Source organism: Cryptotermes secundus, unplaced genomic scaffold (genome assembly GCF_002891405.2).
Source record: "Cryptotermes secundus unplaced genomic scaffold, Csec_1.0 scaffold5032, whole genome shotgun sequence".
NCBI lineage: Eukaryota > Metazoa > Arthropoda > Insecta > Blattodea > Kalotermitidae > Cryptotermes > Cryptotermes secundus.
In genome coordinates this window covers 3,897-28,642 of record NW_019740736.1, presented here as the reverse complement: position 1 = coordinate 28,642, position 24,746 = coordinate 3,897, and the positions used below count along the sequence as shown (strand labels likewise).

Here is a 24,746-nt window from a genome sequence, read left to right as displayed (position 1 = left end):
ATAGATCCACCTTTTCTTAACCTTGGCACTAGTTGGAGGTGAGTAATCAGTTTCATGCTGTGGCTGCTTTACTCCCGGGGAAAGTGCCCCCAGTACTTATTGAATAGGAGGCTGGGTGGGCCCCAGAACCAGTCTGGAAGACCTGGAGAAGAGAAAATTCTTGCCCCTAATGGGACTCAAATGCTGACCCCTCAGTCCAGCCCATAGCCAGTTGCTATACCAACTGAGCTATCCCAGCTAAACTTTAGAATTTCACAGGACATGAGCCACCTTTCCTGCATGGTTTGAAAATATTTTTTTTTTATCACAGACTCCAGGAATTAACTTTCCTCAGAATTTGACAAGTCTGTACAATAATATGTTAACATTTTAAATTTCCTGTAGAATTGTTGTTCAGGGGTACGAAAGAATAATTTTGAGTTTGGATTTTACTTGAAGTCCCATATTAATTAAATTACAATCTTTTAACTTTTCAGTGGCTTCAGAATTGCTTAGTAGGATCCCTTCTCCCTTATACCATCTGATGATTGAAATGGATCCACTTTCCCAGACATTCTTTATATATATATATATATATCAGATGTACCTCAGATAATGGGCAATGTCCAATATTACACTCATATCATCAATCAATCACTGTCACAAACCTTCAAAGAATCATCAGGGATGCTCTTGAAACAGGTACAGAAGCCATGCATGGCAATAATGATCATTCTGTAGTCAGTGAGACCAGCAATGGAAGGAGCATACTTTCCAAAATGCCTCCCATGTGAGATTTGAAGTTCTCATGGCAGTGACTGTGACGATGAGACAGCAGGTTCCTCCAAAACATTGGTTAATATCTAGAAGACTACATGACACTGCATTCCAAGAGACTTCCATCATCACATTCACCATCAAGAAATTCAAATCTCACATTACTGTTACTGCTGCAGTCCCATTTTAATAGGAAACAGGGTTGGAATAATTAATCTTTTGGGAATAAACATTAAATTCTGTGATAATTCTTTAATGACTTCTTTATTTGCATTTCCTACGGTAATTACATGACAAGAATTTAATTCTGACACCCAGATAAGTCATCACAGACAGTGGAACCAGTATCACCATGGTCTAATACGACTCTGACATGCACACGTAAGTATCCAGTTAGCTTTAGCTGGTGCCTTCATGGCCATCTGCTTGTGTCGCGGGTGTGTCTCACATATCACGTACATCCTACCACGTCGCATGACAAAGTAACAATCTTTGCACCTCCGTTTCAGCACTTTTTTCACTTTAAAACCGCAAGATGATGAAAGAATGGGAACTTTTGGAGTTAACAGCGGCAAGCTCTCATTCTTCAGCCCTGTGCTGTTTGTGTTTATCAAACTAAAAGATTTTATAATGCCAAAATAGCTTCTTTGTTCATTGTGCCTAATAGGTAACATATTCTGTATGAGTTTTAGAGCTCCTGTCTTCCACAGAGTAGACCGCAATGAAGTAAAGATGTTCATTTTGAACTCCTGGAAACCATGAAAAACAAATGGGTAAGGAACCTTGTCAAAATTATTAGTATGTGAATTTTACCGATTTTCCTGTAATGCCAAAGAAAAGGTATTTATCTTCACCACATCCACCAAGCAGATTGGTTCAAGTGGTAACACTTCTGACTTGTATGTGAGAGGTACCCAGTTTCAACCTCTGCTGGGACATCAACAATGCTGACTGCAGTTTTTCATGAGTTTACTCAGTCCCTCAGCTAAATCCCAATATAACACCTTAAATCAGGCCACAAGTGCCTTCTTTCTTACCCTTTCCAATTTATCCAATCATTTATACTATACACAGTCTCAAGTTATCCAAAGAATTGTTAAATCAACTACAAATTTTAAATCTTATTGTCAAGAACAACTTGTTTGTACATTGTGACTATACAAGCATATTTAGACTGCTCATCATGGGATGGCATACAATTGGATTCATCACATTTTAACTTACAAAAGATGATACTCCAGTATGCTTGACATCTGACTTTACAGCTGGTTCATGATACTCATCTGTACATAACAATTGCAAAATTAGGAGAGATACTTTCAGTCAGAAAGAAAACAGACCTAAATATTAGTACTGATAAACAGACATTACACAGAACGGTTAATTTTAATTAGGCTTAAGGTTTTTAACATTTATACAAAAATTCAAAGAAAATTAAATTGTCTTTAATAGTGCATTCAAAAATTATACATATAAGATAAAAATTTCTGAAGACAGCTCAGACATTGTACACTTAGAGACTAAAGTGGTTCAGTGGAACCAGAATGCAGTACCTATACACGTATATTATTCAAGGAAGAAAAAGGAAATATTTAAAGACAGTATCTGAGATGGCAAAAGCAAGAACAAATAAAACACAAAACTGATATAACAGCCAAACCATTTAAGTATAACTTAATACCTCTGGTAAAGTGTAACAAAGGTGATCATGGAGAAAGAAAATGATTTAATAAATTTTAAGATATTCCAGGATTTACCTGGATAAGTTGAAGAAAACAATATGGAATTTCAGTTAAGATTACATCCTATGAGGATTAGATACCAAGACTCAAACGTGAAATACAGGTGATAAATACAAAATTAGAATTTTCATATTTTTATCAGCCCAGACAGGAAGATCAAATTTTAACACTGCCCAGTGGCTACATGACAGTGCAAACTGGGGCCTACGATTTCAAAGACGAGCTCCTCTGTGTCTATTCTAAATCAGGGGCAGATTATATTTGAAAAATTCCAAAGCACAGTGATGAAAATATATCACTGCTGATTTACTAGCAGGAATATCTACTAACAAGAGGGTACTTCAGCATGGTTTGAATATTCACATTTTCTGTATCTTTTAATAAAACCAGTACTGATGAAGATAATAGTTCAGATTACTAAAAGCACACAAATTTTGGTCTTCTGGCTTGTGACACCATACAGTATTCTATGTAGATAACATTTCGGAGGAATTTTCATTTCATGCATCCTGTTGTGTTATAATATACAACTTCTTTATTACAACCGTCACAACACAACTAATATCCAGATCAGTGCCTAGTTTGGCTCTGCTTACATGTNGATAAAGACTTGTCAGCTGACAGGTATCGTGCGTGGACCCACCAGAAGACCACACTTTTCTTGGGCCTTTATCTCCGTAACTGTTCAACTTTGGACATAGGTGTTTTGGGTTATATCGGCATACTTAAACATAAGGAACACCCTCCCGAAGTTTGGCACATTCCTCCTGGGACACCCTGTATATGCACCACTGAACCGCAGTACTAGTAAAATTGAATACAATATTATTAATTATATAAAATACTTGACATAAAAATACAATAAATTAGATTATATAAAACAAGAATAAAATTCTTCGACTGATGTTTTACATCATCGAGTCAGTTGTTCGTTTTTGTAATTTTGTTGCGTTCCCACAGACAAATTGGAATATTCTATATTTTGTGTATTTTGTGCCAAAACTAGGCACTGATCTGGATATTAGTTGTGTTGTGATGGTTGTAATAAAGAAGTTGTATATTTCGGAGGAACATGTCATCTCCATCTTTATCAGTGAGGTGAGTGTGATGACAAGGCTGGGTTACATAGGCAAGTTGCCAGGAAAGTGACTGCCCAGATCCATGGAAGGGGGGGGGGGGACAGAGCCCAGACTGCCCACAGTCCCAGCCATTGTCGTCCTCCCTGACACAACCATTTGCTTCCATAGTTTGCCTTACTAATCAGCCATAAATGTGGAGAAATATGTTCCTTTGAAACACTGGTAACAATCCACTGGAATAGACAGGGGCCATATCCTATGTGATCTTCATAGTCAATGCTGTGAGAACCTTACATTTCACACCTTATTCTACATTTATAACTCCTGATCGTAGCAAATCTAAACTCATAGACTTGATTCCTGTTATTAATTATAAGTACCTTAATCCAATACCATGCTGTTATAGCACCGCATTATGTTACATTAATTAGGTCCAGGTTAAGCACATACAGTAGAGTGAATGGCAAGATAGTTATGTTATCAGTTTGTAAAAGATGCAGGAGAAGAGACACACGGACTCAATTTTTAATGTCTTCCTGGATGTGACAATGTGTAGTTTGGTAGATGAGTAGCAACATGTCAGAGTAACCTCATGCCTCCATCTTCAGGGTAGCCTGAAGATGGAAGGAGCTAGCTCCTCTGAAACATTAGTATATATCTGTCAGACTACACTGTATCAGATCCCAGCAGACAATATACTCTTCACATCCATCGCTGTGCGAACCTCAAACCCACAACAAACTAGCTCAGTGTCTGTACAACATACTCTGCTATTTTTCATTCATTTACACTGTTCATATTTTCGTTTTTCTGAATGCTGTCAGATGGAAGGAGGTGGCTTTCATGGCACTTGGTATCTTATTGTGGGGTGGGGATGGGGAAAGTAAAAGCATTTTTTAATTGCAAAAGCAGGTTCTTCAAGTGATTAGTGGTACTAGTAGTGACACGTCATGTAGACAAATTTTTAAAGATTACAATATTTTAACATTGCCTTCTCTGTATATATTGGAGGTGACATGCTTTATCAAAAAATACAAGGCTTTTATGGCAATAAATTCAGACATTCATAATTGTAACACACAAAGAAAATTAAATTTTCATGTACAGCACTGTAATACAGCTCTTTTTAAGAGGAGTGTGATAAATATGGGAATTAGTTTGTATAATAAGGTCCCCAATCAAATAAAACAAAGGGAAAATTTTAACTCGTTTAAAAAAGAATTAAAATTTTTTTGCTGAAACATTCCTTTTATTCTGAAGATGAATTTATGTCTTTTGATTCATCAAGTGTGTAAATGTAATATGTAGCTGATTAATTTGTTGTATTTGTGTAAAGGCAATGAAATTAATGGTAACTAGATCTAGATAATATTATTCAGATGACAAACCCCCTATATTAGGGTGGTACAGTGTACACTGTAAAGATATGCACGAGAATTAGATGTATAACTGACAATTTCCCTATCCAAATGGTTGTAATACCTGTATCCATGGAGTGTTGAATGATAATAAAAATGAAATGAAATGAAATTGGGAATACTGGTCAATTTTGTGGCATGGGAAGGATTAAAACCCAAAAGTTCAACAGTGCATTTTACAATTTTTCAGTTTTGTTTTTGCAATATCAAGGTTATATGATATTATGTTCCTGTTGAACATACAATAGGCCTTTATTATACTACAGATTTGGATATACCATGGCCTTGACCATGTTCCCTAATACGGTTACATATGTTTTATACTGTACAAATTTCCATAAAATGCTTTAGTTATACTAAAGCACTGGACTGCAATGTTCCTTCCATAGTTTGCAAGTACAGAAGGTAAGGTCCACAGTCTATTGTGAACAGGAAGTATGTTCCTGCTTTCTCTAAGCTTGGAATTATTTTGTTCAAACAGCAAAATGTAATGAGCACCTCTTTTACACGTTTGCCCATGGTCTGAAACATAACAGAGATTCCAACAAATTCATGTACATTCAGTCATTAACACTCAACAGGGCTTGTGGAGTACAAACACTAACTTCTCTCTTGTTTTTCAGAATATTTTGCTTTTAACAAGATCAGCATTTTATGCGCCTCTAATCTTCGAGTTGTGCTACTGTCAGTTGACATTTAGCACTTCTGTTGTTGAGTGGCAGACCTGGCTGAACTGATCTGTACCCCACACAACTAGTTATGCAGCTTTTTGTAATGATATAATACAGTGATGAAAATTATGACAACGGTGAATTAAACTTACTGTGTTTTATCAGAGCTGATACCCTCATGTTTCCCTTATACTACATGTCTGAAACTGTGTTACTTTCACTTTGAAACTTACATTAATTTGTGCTTTGACATGAAAATATTTGAGAATAGTTTCATTTCTATAAAAATATTATATTGTAATTCTTAACAAACAGTAAACTGCAGCTAATTGTGGAACCAGCCAATTATACAACAACAATCATAAAGCTTGAACATAATAAATAACTGGGACACTAATGGATATTAAATATTTAAAATCTCTAAAAATATGGACATCTTAAAAAGTAAAAGGCCAATAATTCAATAATATCACTGGTGGGAACAATAAGCATTCAGATCATATTCAAGGACAACCTGGAAGCAGGCATATGTGATGGATTTCCTTCCCAATTTCCATCCATAATCAATGCTGTATGTCTGTAGCTGCATCATGGGCTCAACATGGGCTCTTTTCAATGGACTCTGCATGACTCTCTCCTACTTTCTTCCCACTTCAAAAAACCATGTCATAAAACTGAAGGAACAATTTTATAATACTTTGCATGTGAGCTTCTTCAATGTGCACCGCCATGACAAAATTTCTTGAACAACCTTCTACCATAGTTATGCTTGCGGGGCCTTCCATGAGAATAAATAAAATGAACTTGAACTAATCCATACTATTTTATTCTGCACATCATATAGGACATGTCCACCTATATTATTAATAAAATACATCATTATTATTATTGTTATTATTATTAGGTTGATGAAGTATGCTGAACAAAAATAATAAAAATGAAGGCCCAGAATATTATATGTCAAAGTTGAGGCAGAATTCTTTCCCTAATATAAAATTTAAGAGTACATCTACAAAAGAAATAGAATGAATTATTAGCTCATTACGATCAAAGAACTCATATGCTTATGATGGAATTTCCACAAAGATATTGAAGATTAGTGCACCCTTTATTAGTTCCCCTTTAAATTATATTGGTAATAAAATCATAACATCGGGAAATGTCCCTACTAGATTAAAATACTCTATAGTAAGACCAGTATATAAGAAGGGAGATAAAGACATTATGGCAAACTATAGGCCAATTTCTCTGTTGGCTTCATTCTCCCAAGTGTTTGAAAGAATTATATATGATAGATTGCTACAACACACAGAAACTAATAATATTTTGGCAACTGAGCAGTTTGGCTTTAGACCAGGAGCATCAATAGACAAAGCCACCTTTAGTCTGACCGACAAATTATTAAAATCCCTAAATACTAGGATGTTGACTGGAGGTATTTTTTGTGACTTATGTAAGGCCTTTGACTGTGTTGATTATGACATCTTATTAAAGAAGCTGAAGTTTTATGGAATAAAATACGTAGCACTTAAATTGATCACATCCTATTTAGAGGGTAGATACCAGAGAGTGAGTTTAGATAGTAATAATAAAAATAGCTCAATTTGGGGATTGATAAGGCGTGGTGTCCCACAAGGCTCGATACTAGGACCATTACTTTTTTTTGCTCTATATCAATGATCTACCAGTATCAATAAATAATGGAGCAAGGATGGTCTTATTTGCCGATGATACTAGTATAATCATTAATAGTATTAATCAGAGAGAATTGGAAAATACTATAAACAAAATATATCAAAGTATAAATGAATGGTTTACTTCCAATGTTCATTCCATCAAATTCTTCACAAATAAGAATATCTAACCAATTCTAAATTGTAATCAGCAGTAAAATTGTAACTATTGTAATTTTAATCTACATATATATATCAAATTGTTAATATTCAGAATTAACTTGACTTGTCATATATCATGTACAATGATCTACAGTGACAAAATAAATCAATCAATCAATCTTTTATCTTTAAGTGTAGAAAAGACCCAATTCATGCAGTTTGTAACGAAGGCTAATACACTACTTGAATTAAATATAATGAATGGAAATAAGAAAATAACTAATACGTATAATACTAAATTCCTCGGATTAATACTGGACAATACTCATGGAAGGTCCATATAGACTTAATTTTATCTAAGCTAAGCTCAGCCTGCTATGCAATAAGAATAACAAAGCCTCTCCTGTCCCAGGAAGTAGTAAGAATGGTATACTATGCTTATTTTCATTCGATCATGACCTATGGGATTAATTTTGGGGAAATACTTGTCATAGTGACTTAATTTTTAGATTACAAAAGAAAGCTATAAGAATAATTAAGGGGATTACAAGTAGAGAGTCCTGTAGGAAACACTTTAGAGAACTAAAAATATTAACACTAAAATCACAATATATTTATTCACTCTCTTTATTTGTGATCAATAACAGACATTATTTTGAAACAAACTCTGCCATTCACAATGTTAATACTAGGGCAAAACATGATTTACATCAACCGCTATCTCAACTGACAGTTTTTCAGAAGGGGGCCTATTATGCGGGAATAAAGGTGTTTAATGGCCTACCAGCCACAATAAAGGATATATCTCAAAATGCTGAACAATTTAAATTTGTATTAAAATTTTTTTTATTTCTTCACTCATTTTATACCATGGACAAATACTTTTAACTATAAGGATTAAATGTAATATTATATTATATTTTTAAGATACAAGATTTAAATCGTAATTGCAATATGACTGAATCTGGAACCAATTTTAATGAATTGTGAATAAAATAAATGTTTTATTTTGTATCTATTAGTACTATAAGTTGTTTGTATATTATGGGACTTTGCCCTCAAAGATATTTTAGATGCCTTAAATTGTATTGATGAAATTTAAGTTAAATAGGTGACATTATCATGTGTCTTGTGTGTTTATAATTACTGTTATGGATGGTGAATTGTTATTATGTATATGAGGTTTTCTGTTATAACGTGGTTCTCTGGATGTTTTTAAACTTACATTTGTATATTTGTGCTTTCTGTATTCTCTTATGACACTGTCCTTATGGACATTTAAACTATGGACGTGTTCTATATCTGAGGCAATATCGCCAAATGTAGATCTTGTGAACAAATAAAAAATGAATGAATGAATGAATGGTCAAAATTGACAGAGTATGCAGCAAGCATGGCAGGTGGAAATATGTATGAAGTTCTATGGCAAAACTTGAATGAAAGTGACCATTTGGGTGCCTTACTATTAAATTCAACCTTTACAAAATAGAGTATATGGTTGTGAGCTGGATTTGTCTGGTTTAGGCCAGGGTCAGTGTTAATCAGTAGTTGAAATTTGGGTTCCATAAATGATGGGAACTTTCTTTCATGAGTATCTGAATAACCACAAGTTTAACAACAAGACCTCTGTTCAAGTTAGCTACTTCAGGCTTTATTGCAACAGAACCTCTGCAGCGGCGAAATTGCCATTATTTCGTCATACATTATTAATTAAACATATCTTTCTCTTTCTAATAATGCAAAATGTTCGGAGTTCTTGTGCATTATTATTAACAACTATGGTTGACGAGGGACTCAATAGTAACGGCTCTCTTTGTCACCTGGTAAGTAACCTAACCACTGTGGTCCACACTGTCATCATATAACCAACAAATATAACAGTGGGAAAACAGAAAATTTGTCTCTTCCAAACACTGCACATCCACAACCTTAAATGTTACCATTAGTCTATCTTAATGGTAAAACGTTATGAATTACCTTCTGTCATACGCTCGGGTGAAGATAAATATTTCCTGAACTCTTGACACTACGCTAACTCACCGAACTACACACACATAAAACTTGAAGACCGGAAGACCATTATAGACGATTATAGGCCGCTATAAACGCTTTCGATCTAGAGAGATCTACAGCACGTACGGTTAAAGTATTGTATAGTGTTGTGTTGTATGTTAATTGACAAGTACGAAGTTGATGTGAAACAGAAATCGACGTTTACCGATGAAATTACATCTCCATGATTTATTTCTGCACATGAACGCTTTCCTGACCTTCCTGACGTTACTTACTACGACGAATGAAATTATATGTATATGTATATCAAGCCAAAAATTCTTGTTATGATATTTCATCCAAATCATATTTGTGTTATGATATATTAATCATCTTTCGATTTAACCCAAAGAATGTCTGTAGAATCTCAAGAAACTCTGAGTGTATTGTGATGATTGTGATTGTGTTATAATTTTTGTATTGTTTCTTGCAGTATAAATGGAAACAAAACATACTGTGACCCCTGGATCCCCTGGACACAGAATGGCTGTCGTCCAATAGGTCCAATAGGCACAGAGGAATGAAATTCGTCTGCTTTCCCGCGGCTTCGGCTGTCCAGCAGTTCAACACGATGAGAACGAAGACTTGCAGTGTCCCTGGGTGCTTTTCTTCCAGCAGGCAGGGAGAAGTAACTTTCTTCAGCTTTCCAAAGGGTCTAGAACGGTATGTCTGCTTTAATTCATGGTGTAATTGCTTTATTATGTGTTGCTTAATCCAACGAAGAAATTAAGTTTCGCCGTTGTCTGCATTAAATATGTGAATGCTAACGTCATAATCAAGAGTGAATTAGGAAGTGCCTAGATGAATAAAGCTTGAGGAATGTTAGTGTGATCAGTTCTGCGGATTTTGGTTTTGTAGGAAAGAATGGTAAGAAAAATTAGGCGTTATTGTTGTGAATTAACTAGTAAACACTCTCCCAAGAAGCAAAAAGACTTAAGTATCAGAATAAGGGTTTTAGTGATATGTTACATTTCAGTATGCCATAAGGTAATATCCCTGTCCTTAACTAATGAAGCACTATGCTATGAAGGCATGTGGGGGAATGGATATATAGGTTCATGTTTTCTTGACCTCAGCATTAGTTGGAAGTGAGTGGTCAGCTTCTTGCCCTCGCTGTTTTACTCCTGGGGAAAGTCACCTTCTTGCCCTGGCTGTTTTATCCCTTGGGAAAAATTCCCCGGTGCCTGTTGGATAGGAGGGTGGGTCTCGACATGGAGATGAGAAAATTCTTGATTTTACCAAGACTCAAACTCCTGCCCTCTCATCCAGCCTGTAGCCAGCCTCTATATCATCTGTGCTACCCATGTGGCATTTGGTATGCCATTCAGTGTGTAAACACAGCAGTATCATGTGAATTATGGTTCAGCACTCACATCAGGTTGCATTGAGAAGTGTATCTTTAACACATGCCAGATATATCTGTATGAGCAAGATATTATATGTGATTAATTTTCAAGTGAGAGTTTGTGTGTCATTGGATAGCAGAACAACCTATATTGAAATTACATAATTATAGCAAATGTCAGTTACAGAATAAAATGTAAAAGTATTTCCAAGTGTATATATTGTCATTCTTTTTTAAATTCAATTTAATTTAATTTATTGATACATCACGTAATCCATACAGGTGATAACAAGTCACCATAGATATAGAAGTAGTCCATTATTAAAAATGAGTACAGTAGTAGCAGTTATAGCACACAACCTTGTCAATAAATAACACTGTGTAATCAAGGACACTATTTGTATCAATCACAACAATATATCATATAGTACACTAAAACATATGAAAACAAAAATAATATACAAAGGAATAACACAGCTGTAAATAGGTAATATAAAAAACAATTACGCTGTGTATGATCCATCATTATGCTGACCATTCAAGGTATTTTTTACTAAATACAAAAATTCCTTTAAGAAAAAGTTTTTGGTATTTTTTAACATCATATAACAGTTCCCTTATATCACGTGGTAAATGATTGCATTTGGTCAAATTTACCGATGTTATGTGTAAATAGTAGTTTGTTGTGTATTTATAGTATGTATTTCATTATTAATTACAAATTGGTGTATATTTTTTACTACCAATAACAATAAAGAAAACATATATTGTGAATAAAAGGGCAGTATATTTAGGCATCTGAAAAGTTCCTGACAAGATATTTTAGGATTCACTATATATAAGATAAACACCGTCTTAAGTGTAACAATTTTATTGTAGTTCTTTCTTCTTTCCCCTCACTCCACACTACATGTTTCGGCCCTAAATGGCCATCATCAGGTGTGTATTCTTACGTAGCTGTTACACTGCCTGTTAAAATTTAAAATCACCAGTTTTTCTAATTGTATAAACTGTTTGTTAACCTACATGCGTTAATTTTGATTTCTATTTAGCACTTTCTTTTAAAAATTTTTAATTCAAGTTAAAGTATCTATAACATTTCTGTTCTTTTCCTTTTTCAAATTTTAAAATTAAAATTTTTCTCAGGGTACATGCCCTATGTCTAAGTGCTGCAGCGGCCACTTCTTGTTTATCGTTGTTCAGGTATTGTTCTGTGTAGGCTCTCTCTGTGTGTGTCGCTGCTTATCTTTAATACATGTCTAATACGTGTTTAATACGTGACACTGGATGGAATTAATTAACCTTTTGTAAGAATCCTGAGGTACACCATATTTTATTTCCTTACATGATGAAGCAGGCGGCTTTGTATTTGTGGCCTTTTCATCTAAAAATGCTGTACTTCCACAAACTGAGTTCTGCCAGTAAGATATAAATTCATCCATGAGTGTATTTTCCCTCCAAGTCCATACAGTNAAGGAACCGACAGGCTCATAACTTGAAATTTATGATAATTTTTAAGTTGAAGAAAGCAGTCTTCTGGGATTTGGCACCGTGTATATGTGGTGTTAACTGACGTTTTGGAGGAACGTATCACCTCCATCTTCAGGGTAGAAGAAAAAATATAAGAAATCTGCAAGTGAAGAGACCGTGAGAACTGGTAAAAGCAGACTGTGTGGAAATATACACACAGATGCAGGCGATATGTTCCTCCGAAATGTCGGTTAACACCACATATACACGGTGCCAAATCCCAGAAGACTGCTTTCTTCGACTTAAAAATTATCATAAATTTCAAGTTATGAGCCTGTCGGTTCCTTCTGTTCCCATTACAATTGCTGTTGATCTGTTCATCAGATTTTAGGTCTTTCTGTATTTCTCCCGCCTTATGTACCTTCTGTATTGAGGTTTACTGAATTTTATTCACTTTTTTATTTCATGAATTTCTTTACATAATTTGTTTACATCTTCATTTGAAATTTTTGGACATACATGTATTAATTAAAAATGTTATTTGAAACACACCTCCCATTGTATCCAAATTGTCCAACCAGTTTTGTAGTCTTTGACTTTTTCATTGATAATGTAGACCCCTAATTTTTTTTATGTCATTACTTTTATTTTGGTACCAGTGTGATATTCCTGCCAAATCTCTGTTGATACCAGTTTTATTTTATCTTTTGTTAACACACCGTTTAACACTGGAAGGCAACAAGACACAGTCTGCTACTAATATTAATTCTGTGCAAGTACAACCCAGGAGATCTGTACTTCACTTGGATTGGGAATTTTCTGGCTTGATAATTGAATGTCATACTTTCTCACCTTTTAACTTTTGTTTGCACCTGTTTTCTTAATTTTTTAATAATTTTTATATTTGTAAATTAATAATTTCTATAAGTTCTCTGGACCAGTAGTCTACCTGGAACCCAAGAAATGTCACACTGAAAGAAACTTGAATGTTTTTGGTGTTATCAATTGCCTGTTCTGAAATTATAGGCACATAGTTATACATATATAATTATATACACACAGGATAATATTAAAATGGATCTCAGCAAATAAGGTGTGAAGGGAATAGAGACTAGTGGTGAACTCTTGTGAACATGGCAGTGAACTTCTGCATTAACTGAGAGCAGGTTATCAAGATGTCTGTAGTCCATACAAGTTTGAGCTGGTTTAAATGTAACTGAAATGTAAGTTCATGCATTTTTCTAAAGGTTGTTGATAATTTTATTCCTCATTCATATCAATTGTCATTTCAGTGCACAGGAATGGGTTCGTGCTGTAAGTGACCCTGACCTGGATATTGAAAAAGCGATTAAGCAGCACAAACACAGGGTTGTCTGCTGTCGTCATTTTACAACTTCCCAGTTTAACACTCCTGGAAGGGTGCGCCTCAACCGGAATGCTGTACCCACCCTGTTTTTGCCATCATCTCTTAGTACTGAAAAGGGTCTTTCAGCTTCATATCTGCAGTAAGTTTTTGCGTCATCAATGAGGTTGGTAGTCTCCATAATGATTTGCATGATTCTGTGAGCCTTGTGTTGCTCACTGAGAATTTGCTAGCAGTACATTAGTTTATATGAGTAGGCTGAAAATTATTCATCCATTCTTGTAGGTTACTGAATTAAATTGAGTTCCCTTTATATCCTTTGTTAATCCCATTTCCCAGTAGTGGGCTTGAAAAAAGGGTGTTAAAGCAGAAAAATTGTAACAGTTTATAGATAGTTTTTATAACTTCAATGGGGAAAAGATTGCTGTAAACTTCTATTTATTCTGCCATCACAATATGCCTTTTATAAAATTAATGCATGACCACTGTTTTTTTATCACTGTACATAGTTATCAGATTTAGTGTTTGCATTTTGAATGAGGCTGACATTGAAATTTTTTTTCTCATTGTGTTTTGTGGCTGAATATCTTTAGATCTTAAGCAAGCCTCATGAATACATGCCTAGTTGGTAAGGCATTTTACCAAATGTACAAGAATCAATTTCCTTTTCCTATTTTGCCCTCTCACTTTATAATCTGAGGGTAGGTGGAATAGCATTTTTCATGTAATGTGATGTTAAATTTATCAGGAATGGATGTGAAGTTGCCTGAGTTTGAATCTATGAATTTTATCTGTGGGAGTGTGTTTGAATCTCAGAAAGCACCATTCTTAGCATCTGTTGTATGTTGGGTAAATAAAGTGGCTTTACCGATAAATTTGTTTGAGCATAGGCAGAACCTCCAGTTAGAACTGTGCAGTAGTGTATCACTTTTTTGGCAGAAAGATGCTGCCCACTAGCTGGTGTCCTGCACTGTAAACCAGCAGTATTAAGACCACAAAGAAAGGAATGGTCCTGTCTATATTTGCCATTGTATGAAAGCTAATTAAAGTTTAGTTCTATTAAATGTTGAATATGGATTGAGACATTTCATTAATGAACTGTCCTGTACACTGCTTTTGATTGTATGAGGGGGTACCCAAAAGAAACCGAACTTATTTTTTTTTAAACTTATTTATTCAAATTTTAAGCACAAACCTCTTCAATCCCCTTCAAAGTACTCTCCACTTACACTAATACACTTGTCTAGTCTCTTATTCCATTTTTCAAAACATTGTCTAAATTCATCTTTTGAGATGCTTGACAGCGCCTCCGTCGTTTTTTCCTTTCATGTCTCTTTTCATTCAAGGAAACAAAAAAAAGTTGCATGGGGCAAGGTCAGGTGAGTATGGAGGGTGAGGAACAGGGGTCCTACCATTTTTGGTCAAGAATTGTTGTACAGACAGGGCTGTGTGAGCAGGGGCATTGTCATGATGGAAAAACCAGTCACCCGACTGCCACAAATCTGGCCGCTGGGCTCCAAGTCACTCCCGACAGCTCCACAGTTTCTTCAATGATCTGTCGTCAATCTTCCTTGATGATTTCACGAATTATTTCAACATTTTCATGTGTTCGGGCCGTGGAAGGACAACCAGAATGAGGTTTGTCATCAATTGACATTTCACCATTTTTGAAACGGGAAAACCACTCAAACACTTGAGTTTTCCCCATAGCATCGTCCTTGTACGCCGTTTTTAACATTTCAAGAGTTTCTGTTCCACTTTTCCCGAGCAAAAAGCAGAATTTCACCGCCGCACGCTGTTCACGAAAATCAGCCATTGCAAAAACGATGATCACACAAAACAGTTGTCACTATAAACTCTGCCGAAACTAGTCCTTACCTTCTGAAGCAACGGTAGTCGGCTTATCGACTCAGGAATGTTAGCTCTATGCGCTCATAGCGGCAAAACGCGGTACTACAAAAGCTCTGCCCACAAAAAAATTAGTTCGGTTTCTTTTGGGTACCCCATCATATGCAATTGTTGTAATTATGGTCTCACAGAATGTATGATGTTTTCTCATTGCAGGTACAGGAGCAACCATAAGATTGCAGAGCCAGGCATCCAGGATGAACATGAGTGTATAGAGGCTGATGTGAAACAAGAGACAGGTATTGATATGTATAAAATTAGAAGACAGATTAAAAGGTTACATGTAATTTAATGAAAGAGTTGATTTGGGACGACTACAGTTACATTAGATTTCAGTGGCTGAAATGTGTAATACCTGTTGTTAGTGCCATACGAGTGATAGTATTTATTAGAAGTGGTATGTTGTATATGCTGTATTAATTTGACTGTGACCTGACCTCCCCTTGTAGTGGAAAATGTCAAAGAAAAAACACTTGTTTAAATTAAATTCTCATATACTGTGCTGCTGATCGTAATATCGTGATGTTGCAAAATAATTACATAGACTCTCAGTTAACCAGAAGCAAATTACCTGGGTTGTAGATTATCCACAGCATTTGTCCAGTGATTGAGGCTAGCTCTTTCTAACGGACCCAACAGAATAGGTGTTTTCCTTCACCTGAGGACGGAAACAGATCCAGTTTCCTTAACGTCGTGTTTTTATTAGTTATCTTAAAAACCAGGACGATGGATAAAGTCCAAAAACCTAATATATCAGTAGCATTTGTTTAGTTAATTGACTGATGTGATCAGTATTAAAGGACAAACTTCATGTGAAATTTCTTTTTGAAATGGAACAAATACAAAGCAAAGGGAGTTTTATTTTATGTTTGAATATGTACTTGGAAAGCTGAGAAGGTTTCTCTTCAGGGATATAACACCAGATAGCCCTTTGAAATTAAACCATTGTTTCAGCTGTTGCTTGTGTCATGCTGGTTTCTTGCTTTGCCTACTCTTCAACCCTGAAGCTGGAGGCAAATGTTCATCTGAAACATTGATTGACATTCAGTGGACTACACAGTGTTATATTCCGGAGGCATGCATTTTGCAAATAATATTCAAGAAATGATAACTGTCACCTAGTTCAGAACATTCTATCTTTCTGCGTCATACCTAAAAAGCTAATGATTCATGAAATGTTAATTATACCTGATGTCCTCTGTGAGTATGTGTGAATTAGTCTCTGGCTCAGCCTAGCCTGCATTGTTTCAGTTTCTATGAGAATTGAAGTACAGAGTTGAATGCTTTGGTCTAAGGAGGAGAATGGAACAAAATTATGCAGTTGGAAGCTTAATAGCTCATGTCCTTCACATGGTATTGCTAGGGTGATTAAATCAATGAGGATATGGTGGGTAGTACATGTAGAATGTGCCGGGTGAGGGAAAATTTTGGAAATGGAGAAGATGGAGGGATAATATGAAAATGGATTTCATGAACTAACCTGGGAGAAGTGCATGGATTCATCTGTCTCAGGCTGGGGTCTGATAGTGGACCCGTGTGTAGAGAATAATGAACCTTTGTGTTCCATAATAGCAAGCAATGTCTTAATTAACTGAGTAACTATCAGCTTTTTGGGTAATGGGTGCACCATGTTGTTAGTGAATGCAGTGATGCAAGATACTCACCCTACACATAGTTGGACCCTTGGCACAATTGACAGGCCAATAGCCTATTCTTATAAAACATCTTGAATACTGCCCCAGTAAATCTTTGAAGAGCTATGATGAAGGTAGCTTTTATGGTATATGCTTGTCAGCCATAATCCCAAGTCCATGATACTGTACTAAACAGTTGCATTACTGCTGGTGTCAAAATACTGTCATGTGTAGGGGGTACACATGACAAAATGACGGGTTCTAGTTTGGATGATTGGATTTATTAACAGCTTGGTTACATGTACTCTCTTAATTACAATCAACAGTTCCTGCATAGAGCAAATACGCCACAGTACCATGTAAGGATGTTACATTTCCAAATAGAGAAAACTATTCTTAGAAGCATATCGAAACTTAGGCGGATGGGGCTGATGATGTACTGAAAGCTGAATCATGGCAAAAACATTATGAATCATTCTCTTTCAGAATCTCTCATATGCCTTGCAGAAGGGCCGGGGTTTAAAGTTCCATTTTCAGGTTTGACCTGCTTCTAGAAAGGAACATATATATTTCAGTAGGTACATTTTACAGAGATGAAAAAAAGAAGCGTGTAGAACAACAGTGATCATTTCCAACATTAATGATGTTGATGGATTTTGTTGAGTTTGTGGCCCGTGGGTTTGTTGATTGCACACTGTGGGTCTGATCGCACATAGTAAGTGTCAGTGTTTGTGTCTCTTTTGTTGGAATGGCCTGATGATTTTCAGTGGGATGTCAAATTATTTCCCTGTACTTTTCTTATATGCAGGTAGCCTTGAAGAGGCTGGAAGTCAGTTTCTTCCTCCTCTAGACAGTTGGATGCATGGGTATGAACGTGATCTACAGCCCCTGCAGAATGATCAGGAGAGAGTGGAAATGCCAGTACAGGAAGATACTCAATTGAGAGAAGATATTTTGGCCGAAAATGATACAACACAACAGCACAATTCAGATGGAACCCAAGCTGACCATCAGAATCACTGTGGAGAACCAGTGACACTTGATGACACTGCTGTGAATGTGAGAGAGATATCTGAAACTTGTGATGCCACATCTGATCATGGGGACACTGATGAATGCTGTGATGTAAAGTTTATTCCAAATGAGCCTAGTACAGTAGCATTAGGTACGTGGGAAAACTTACCAAATCAACTGTGCCGGCTGTGTGCGTCTACAGATGAACATCCAAAGCAGTCAGTTGTTGGCTGGCTGGATTTGCTGAAAGAAATAATTCCAGATTTGGTGAGTTTTCTATATCTGGTTGCGTATCAGTGTTACTCTGCATGTTTGCATAAATGTGTGCAGTGAATGCTTTATGTATTATGGCAATCAGTACCTTTGCTTGGTTATGTTATTTTCCACTGAGATCACAAAGTTGATTTAATATTAAATATGTGATAACTTTTGGAACGTACCTGCGTTCAGTGGGAACATTTTTCCAGCCAGTTTTTATTGTTAATGCATGGTAAGATCAGTGTCTTTAGGGCAGAAGGAAATATCTTGACGTACATAACTTGTATGTAGAGAGAGAATGTGCAGTGATGTTAGACTGCCCTGTCAGTCTGACTGTGAGAGCCTATCAGTATCCATTTATCACACCAGAAGTTTTCAAATGTTAGGATGACTGATGAATAGCAAATTGAAAAGGACTTGGAACAAGTTTTCATGGCTTAGTTGATGTATATTCCTGGATGGACTGAGGAAAACCATGAAGTACCTCGGTCAGGATAGTCCATGTCCTAGCTGAGATTTGAACTGATCATCTTTCAGATGCAATCCTAGAACATTACTGCTACTCACATCCACTTGATAGATGATATGAAAGTTTCAGAACAGTATGAAGTTAAATTCTGAAACAGGTTTTCCCTATTGGAAGACTTACTTGATGTTTTCAGTATGAGTAGGGCTTGGGGAAATACTGGATATATCAAAACTTTATCAAGAGATAGGCTAGGCTATTATGACTTAAAACTGATTATACGTAGGCCGTACCAAAAGTCATGAGCAACTTTTTTTTTGCATGCAACCTGGGAACAGCAGACGAAAGAGAGTAAGGTGGTAGGTGGAACCAGCTGTTGTGTTAACCTTGAGTGTCTTGTGACGTCAGTAGTGTGCATCACGTGACCAGTATCACTCCTAACAAAATGGCCGACAACGATATGTCATTTCGCCAGGATGCTGTGAAAGAGGAAATCCCTGCTGCAGAAATTCACCAGAGATTTCAGCGTGCTTATGGTAGTGTGTGTGTGGGTGCGAGCAGTGTTCAAAGATGGGTGAAACATTTTGAAGATGGGAACACCAGCATCCAAGATGAGCCTCGGAGCGGTCGTCCTCGAACAGCCTCAACTGAACGCAACAAGGAAAGAGTGGATGAGATCATTCAAGATGACACGTGTGTGACTGTGGACACAATAGCCTGAAAACTTGGAATAGGGCACAGTGCAGTACAGGAGATGATTGAAAGCTTGGGCTATAGGAAAGTTTGTGCTCGTTGGGTGCCGCGGTTATTGACCGAAGACCACAAAGGTCAGCGAAAAGCCATCACCTCAGAACTGCTGTAGAGATATCGACACGAAGGCGATGATTTTTTGCTCTGTATTGTGACAGGTAATGAAAGCTGGTTTCACCATTTTGAGCCTGAAATGAAACAGCAGAGTATGGAATGGCACCAGTTGCATTCTCCACCAAAAAAGAAAACAAAGACAGTGCCATCAGCTGCGAAAGTGATGGGCACAATCTTCTGGGATTCAGAGGGGTTTATTCTGGCCGAATTCCTGGAACCTGGGCAAACCATCAATGCTGCTCATTATGTCCAGACGCTGCACAAGCTCAGTCGCGCATTGTGCGATAAACGTCCGGGACCAACATCATCATCCTGCATGACAACGCTCGCCCCCACGCCGCTTGCCTCACATTGGAAGCAATTGCAAAGATGGGGTAGGAAGTTCTTCCACACCCATCCTATAGCCCTGATCTGGCACCCTCCGACTACCATCTTTTTGGATTTGTGAAGTATAAGCTGCGTGGACAATGTTTTGTGACAAGGGAGGCAATTCAGAAAGCAGTGCGTCAGTGTTTTCGGATGGCTGGAACGGAATTTTACAGAAGGGGAATTTTCAAACTCCAAGAACGCTGGGAGAAATGTGTACAAAGAAGTGGAGATTGTGTGGAAAAACAAAGAAAGGTCTGTATATTGAGGTGGTGTATTTGGTTTGTCAATAATAAAGCATGTTACTTTACAAAAAATTGTTGCTCATGACTTTCAGTACGACCCTTGTAGCTGGAAAACATAGACTGCGTCATAACTGGAATCATTGGACAAGCGGTTCTTACATACTCGTGTGCTTTCTGAGATACATGAACCTCCCATGTGTAGTTTCTTTGGGGATTACTGGATTTGTACGCTAAATTGAGTAACTGTATCACTGAAATTATTGACTTTGTATCATTGAAATTAAATGTTACCTAAGGGAAGAGGAATTAACTGAAGAATATTAAATAGGAATTCCACTGCAGTAAGTCATATTTGTTCCTTGTAATTGTATAATTATTATTATAACTTTTTATAGGTGGCCCTGGATGATGGACTTCCTCAACATATATGCCAGCCTTGCGCAAACAAGCTATATACTTGTACTAAGATAAAAGCGGATTTTATTGAAGCATATAACAAGCTACAAGAAAGCTGTGGATATTCAAGGTCACCAGGAATTCAGTTCATAGATATTCCATCAGCCATGTCTTGTTACCCTAAAGAGCAGTTAGTATCTGAGATTGAAGACCAGTTAGTTTCGGAAATTGAAGAGCAGATGGTGCCTGAGGTTGAAGAACAGTTAGTTTCTGAGGTCCCTTCTGAAGGCCTTTGTAGACTTACACCAAACTCTAAAAAGGATTTTCTTGAAGGAAAGAAGATGACCTTAAATACTGGTGGTGATTTGTCTTTAAATCTTGAAGAATGTGCTATTTCAGCCACTCATGATGAAGCAACCCTCCAAGGAAATTTTCTCCAAAGTAAATTGGAAAGTGTTGGTGACACCTCAGGTGCATGTGAAATGAAGGAACAGAAGGTAGGAAAATATAAGTATGTATGTGATGAGTGTGAGGAAATGTTCACAACAAAGGGAGCTCTAAAAGTACATAGACTTGCCCATCGTAAAGTTTTTGAATGTGAATGTTGTGGGAAACAATGTAGGTCTGCAGCGCAGATAGATGACCACAGACGTATTCACACCAAGGAGTTACCATTCATGTGCGAGTTGTGTGGAAAATGTTTCCGAACCACAGAGCAGTTACGCAACCATAAATATGTTCATAAACCACTGATTTATGCTTGTGAAGTATGTAATAAGAAATGTAGTAGTACGACTTTCTTAAGGCAGCACAAGAAGGTGCATTGTACAGACACAAAGCTGATATGTGAAGTGTGTGGGAAAATACTGTGTACTCCCTTTAGTTTTCGGATTCACTTACGAAGTCATACTGGTGAAAAACCTTTTCAGTGTGATGTCTGTGGAAAGTGTTTTAGTGCTGCTAGCAAATTGAAGAAACATAGGTTTGTTCACACAAATAGAAAATTCCGAAGCATTGCTTGTAGTAAGGAATTCAGTTTCAAACATTCATTATTACAACATGAGGAATGTCATGCTAAGCTGAAGTATTATAGATGTGTGATCTGTTTTAGACCATATTCTAACTTACAAAACATGAGAAGACATCGTAAGTTATATTGTAAACACATTATTTGTATTGTCTGCAATGAGACCTTTCTGACTGATGAGATGTTAAAAGAACATCGGTCAAAGGAACACACTGAGGAAGAGGTAATGTTGGCAGCAAAAAGTTATAAAAGACAGCAGTGTCATAAATGTCCACTTTGTGGCCTGGGTGTAACTGGACTAAATAACATGTTGAAGCACACGAAGGAGTGTCACAGTGGTTACAATTATAAACCATTTGGTTGTGAAGAATGTTCCAAAACATTTACTTCTATAAGTGCCTTGCATATACATGTGAGATGTCATAGGGAAAACAGTTTAATTGCGTGACTTGTGATAAGGGGCTTAAAACAAAGAAAACACCCAAGTGGGATGATCACTCCATAAAAATCATCAGAAGACTCTCCGACTTGATTGTGCATAAGAGGAAACAACCTGGGAAAGACCATTCTTTTGCCCAATATGTATGCAGAAATTTTCCATGAAAAGTGACATGTTAATACATGCAAAGGAACATTTGCAAATTAGTTCAAATGTAGCACTGAAGTAAGTGGTTGAGGGAACTATGCATGTGCGTGAAACTGTATTTTCTTCCCAGGACTTGTCATGTGATATAAATGTGAGGGAATGTATTGATTCATTATACAAATAGGTCTACTTGAGCAGAAAAATATGTGAGCACAAGTCGTGCCAATTGCAGTCAGGAGGCCACCAAACAGATGTGTAGGAGACAACATATTTTGTATACTTGTAGTCAACGAAATCTAGGAGTCCATTACATGTTTCTGATGGAAAGCCATTTCAATGCTTGTGATGACCTTGTGTGTAGGAACAATATTAGGGGTTAAACAGACTTGAGTTGTCTGGGCAGAATTCAATATCATATTCTGAATAAAGCTCAATGTATTGGGTGGTATATGATGTATTATGCCCTTGCAGAACAGGATGTTGATTGGGCAGATCTTCCATTGTTGCTGTTTTGTATTTAAAATGAGAATGACATTGGTTCCCTTTGTGAAAGTATGTGATTATTATACATTCAACACAATGGATGATCTGGGTGCTTTCTGATTTTACATTTTAGTTTACATATTCAAGTCCTCTTGTTTTCCGTAACGCTATCATATCTATAATTCTGTAATTATTCTGATCTCCCTGCTTATACGTGATACAGTCATTAAGTTCGTGGACTGTGGTTTTATCAGGTCTTATTACAGGCTATTCACATACATTTACACCAGATACACATCAGCCCTCAAAATACTTGCCACTGGAGGCTATGCAAGTCTGCCAAATTTGATATAGCTGCTGAAAACATTGCTGTAACATATTAGCAGGAAATTCCCATACGGCGTCTCTTGTGGCATTGACGACCACCTTGGAAGACTTAAATCTCTGACCACATAGCTTTGCTTTGAAGTGGTGAAAGAGAAAGAAATCGCATGGTGCAAGATCAGGTGAGGACGGAGGGTGTGGCAAGATGGTGACCTGTTGCCTTGTCAGTTCCTCTTGGCCAAGAACAGAGCAATGTGCAGGGGCGTTGTCGTGTCACAACAGCCAGTTCTTCATACACCAAATGTTTCGCTAGGGGTTTGCCTAGTTTTTGGCAGAACTTAATGTTCGCCCATTGTTCAAAGTGCCACATTTTTTATTTCCGCCACTTGCATTTAACTGCAGTTTGCAATAGAGGGCGTAGTTCTGCTTGCACTGTTTTCACAGAACTGCCTCTTGCTGTGATGAGAGATGAACTGACAGGGCATCATATCATACCTCAACCTGTCCATTGTAATGTACTGCAATGACGCTTTGCAGCCAGTCCATGAACTTTTTGACTATGGTAGTATTTAATTCAGCTTAGGGTACTCAAATGTGGCAAGGGAATGCTGCTAGTACTTCAGTGTGGAGGATACATTTTGCTGAGTGTATTTGTTTGCAGAACTGGAGCTCTACCGTTTAGCTCTTGCCTATCCAGCAAGTAATCTCTGGTGACCTTTTAAAAAACAAGCAATGAGGGAAAAATTATATACAAAAAAATATGTACATACTTAAGCTACTTCTCAACAGTCACCCACAGAACTGAGGCACTTGTCATATCGGGGAATAAGTTTTTGTATGCCTGTGTCAAGGTGTCAAAGTAGTCTGCTGCTGAGCTCAGCCACCTTTTTGACACCTTCCATCAACTCATTATTGTAGTGCTTTGATTGCAGCCAGTTATTAAGGTATGTAAACGGGTGGTGGCCGCTCGGAGCAAGTTCAGGGCTGTCAGGAGGCTTGTCAAAAACTCCCAGTTGAAATGCTCCAGCACTGCTCGAATGCAGGCGCGCTTTGTTATGACAAGTGCTAACAATACATATCAAAATATTTTAAGCTGGCAGCAAGGTATGATGGCGGTCGCTCACACTACATCTTTTCCAAGTTTTGTGCAAAGCAATTTGCTAGTTAAAAATACTTTTAATCAGAGTCTCTCACTTCATGTGACATGTTCAGTAGACATTTGATTAGCGTTCTAACACGACAGAAAGACACATTAAAACATTTAGCTTCAAATTCAATCATATATTGCTTAATTCTCAACGCGAAAATGAGGACGAACATGAAATAGTATTGACGAGTTCACAGCGTTCATAAAAATTAGTAATAATTAGTAGATTTCCATGACATGTTACATCTTTAGGTCATATTTTTTAAACCTTTAAGCAATTTTTATGGATTTTTTTTC

The 24,746-nt window shown here is 36.8% G+C and overlaps 2 protein-coding genes across 3 annotated transcripts; one reads left to right on the top strand and one right to left on the bottom strand.

Moving 5' to 3' along the window:
• Positions 1-1,001: 1,001 nt before the first annotated feature.
• Positions 1,002-9,797, bottom strand: LOC111872639 (54S ribosomal protein c83.06c, mitochondrial). Of its 2 annotated transcripts, none has more exons than XM_023866730.2 (3): positions 9,479-9,797; positions 1,981-2,039; positions 1,002-1,505 (listed from the first exon to the last, which is right to left on the bottom strand). In XM_023866730.2, the coding sequence occupies exons 1-3, from the start codon at positions 9,486-9,488 to the stop codon at positions 1,104-1,106; spliced, it is 471 nt and encodes a 156-aa protein (XP_023722498.1). In that variant the 5' UTR covers positions 9,489-9,797; the 3' UTR covers positions 1,002-1,103. The 2 variants fall into 2 exon arrangements, with proteins under 2 accessions (XP_023722498.1, XP_023722496.1); XM_023866728.2 differs by lacking the exon at positions 9,479-9,797 and adding an exon at positions 6,181-7,455.
• A 191-nt stretch (positions 9,798-9,988) lies between these two features.
• Positions 9,989-22,943, top strand: LOC111872637 (zinc finger protein 436). Its single transcript, XM_033754775.1, has 5 exons — positions 9,989-10,216; positions 13,661-13,873; positions 15,796-15,878; positions 18,082-18,554; positions 20,882-22,943. The coding sequence occupies exons 1-5, from the start codon at positions 10,074-10,076 to the stop codon at positions 22,355-22,357; spliced, it is 2,388 nt and encodes a 795-aa protein (XP_033610666.1). The 5' UTR covers positions 9,989-10,073; the 3' UTR covers positions 22,358-22,943.
• Positions 22,944-24,746: the final 1,803 nt, after the last annotated feature.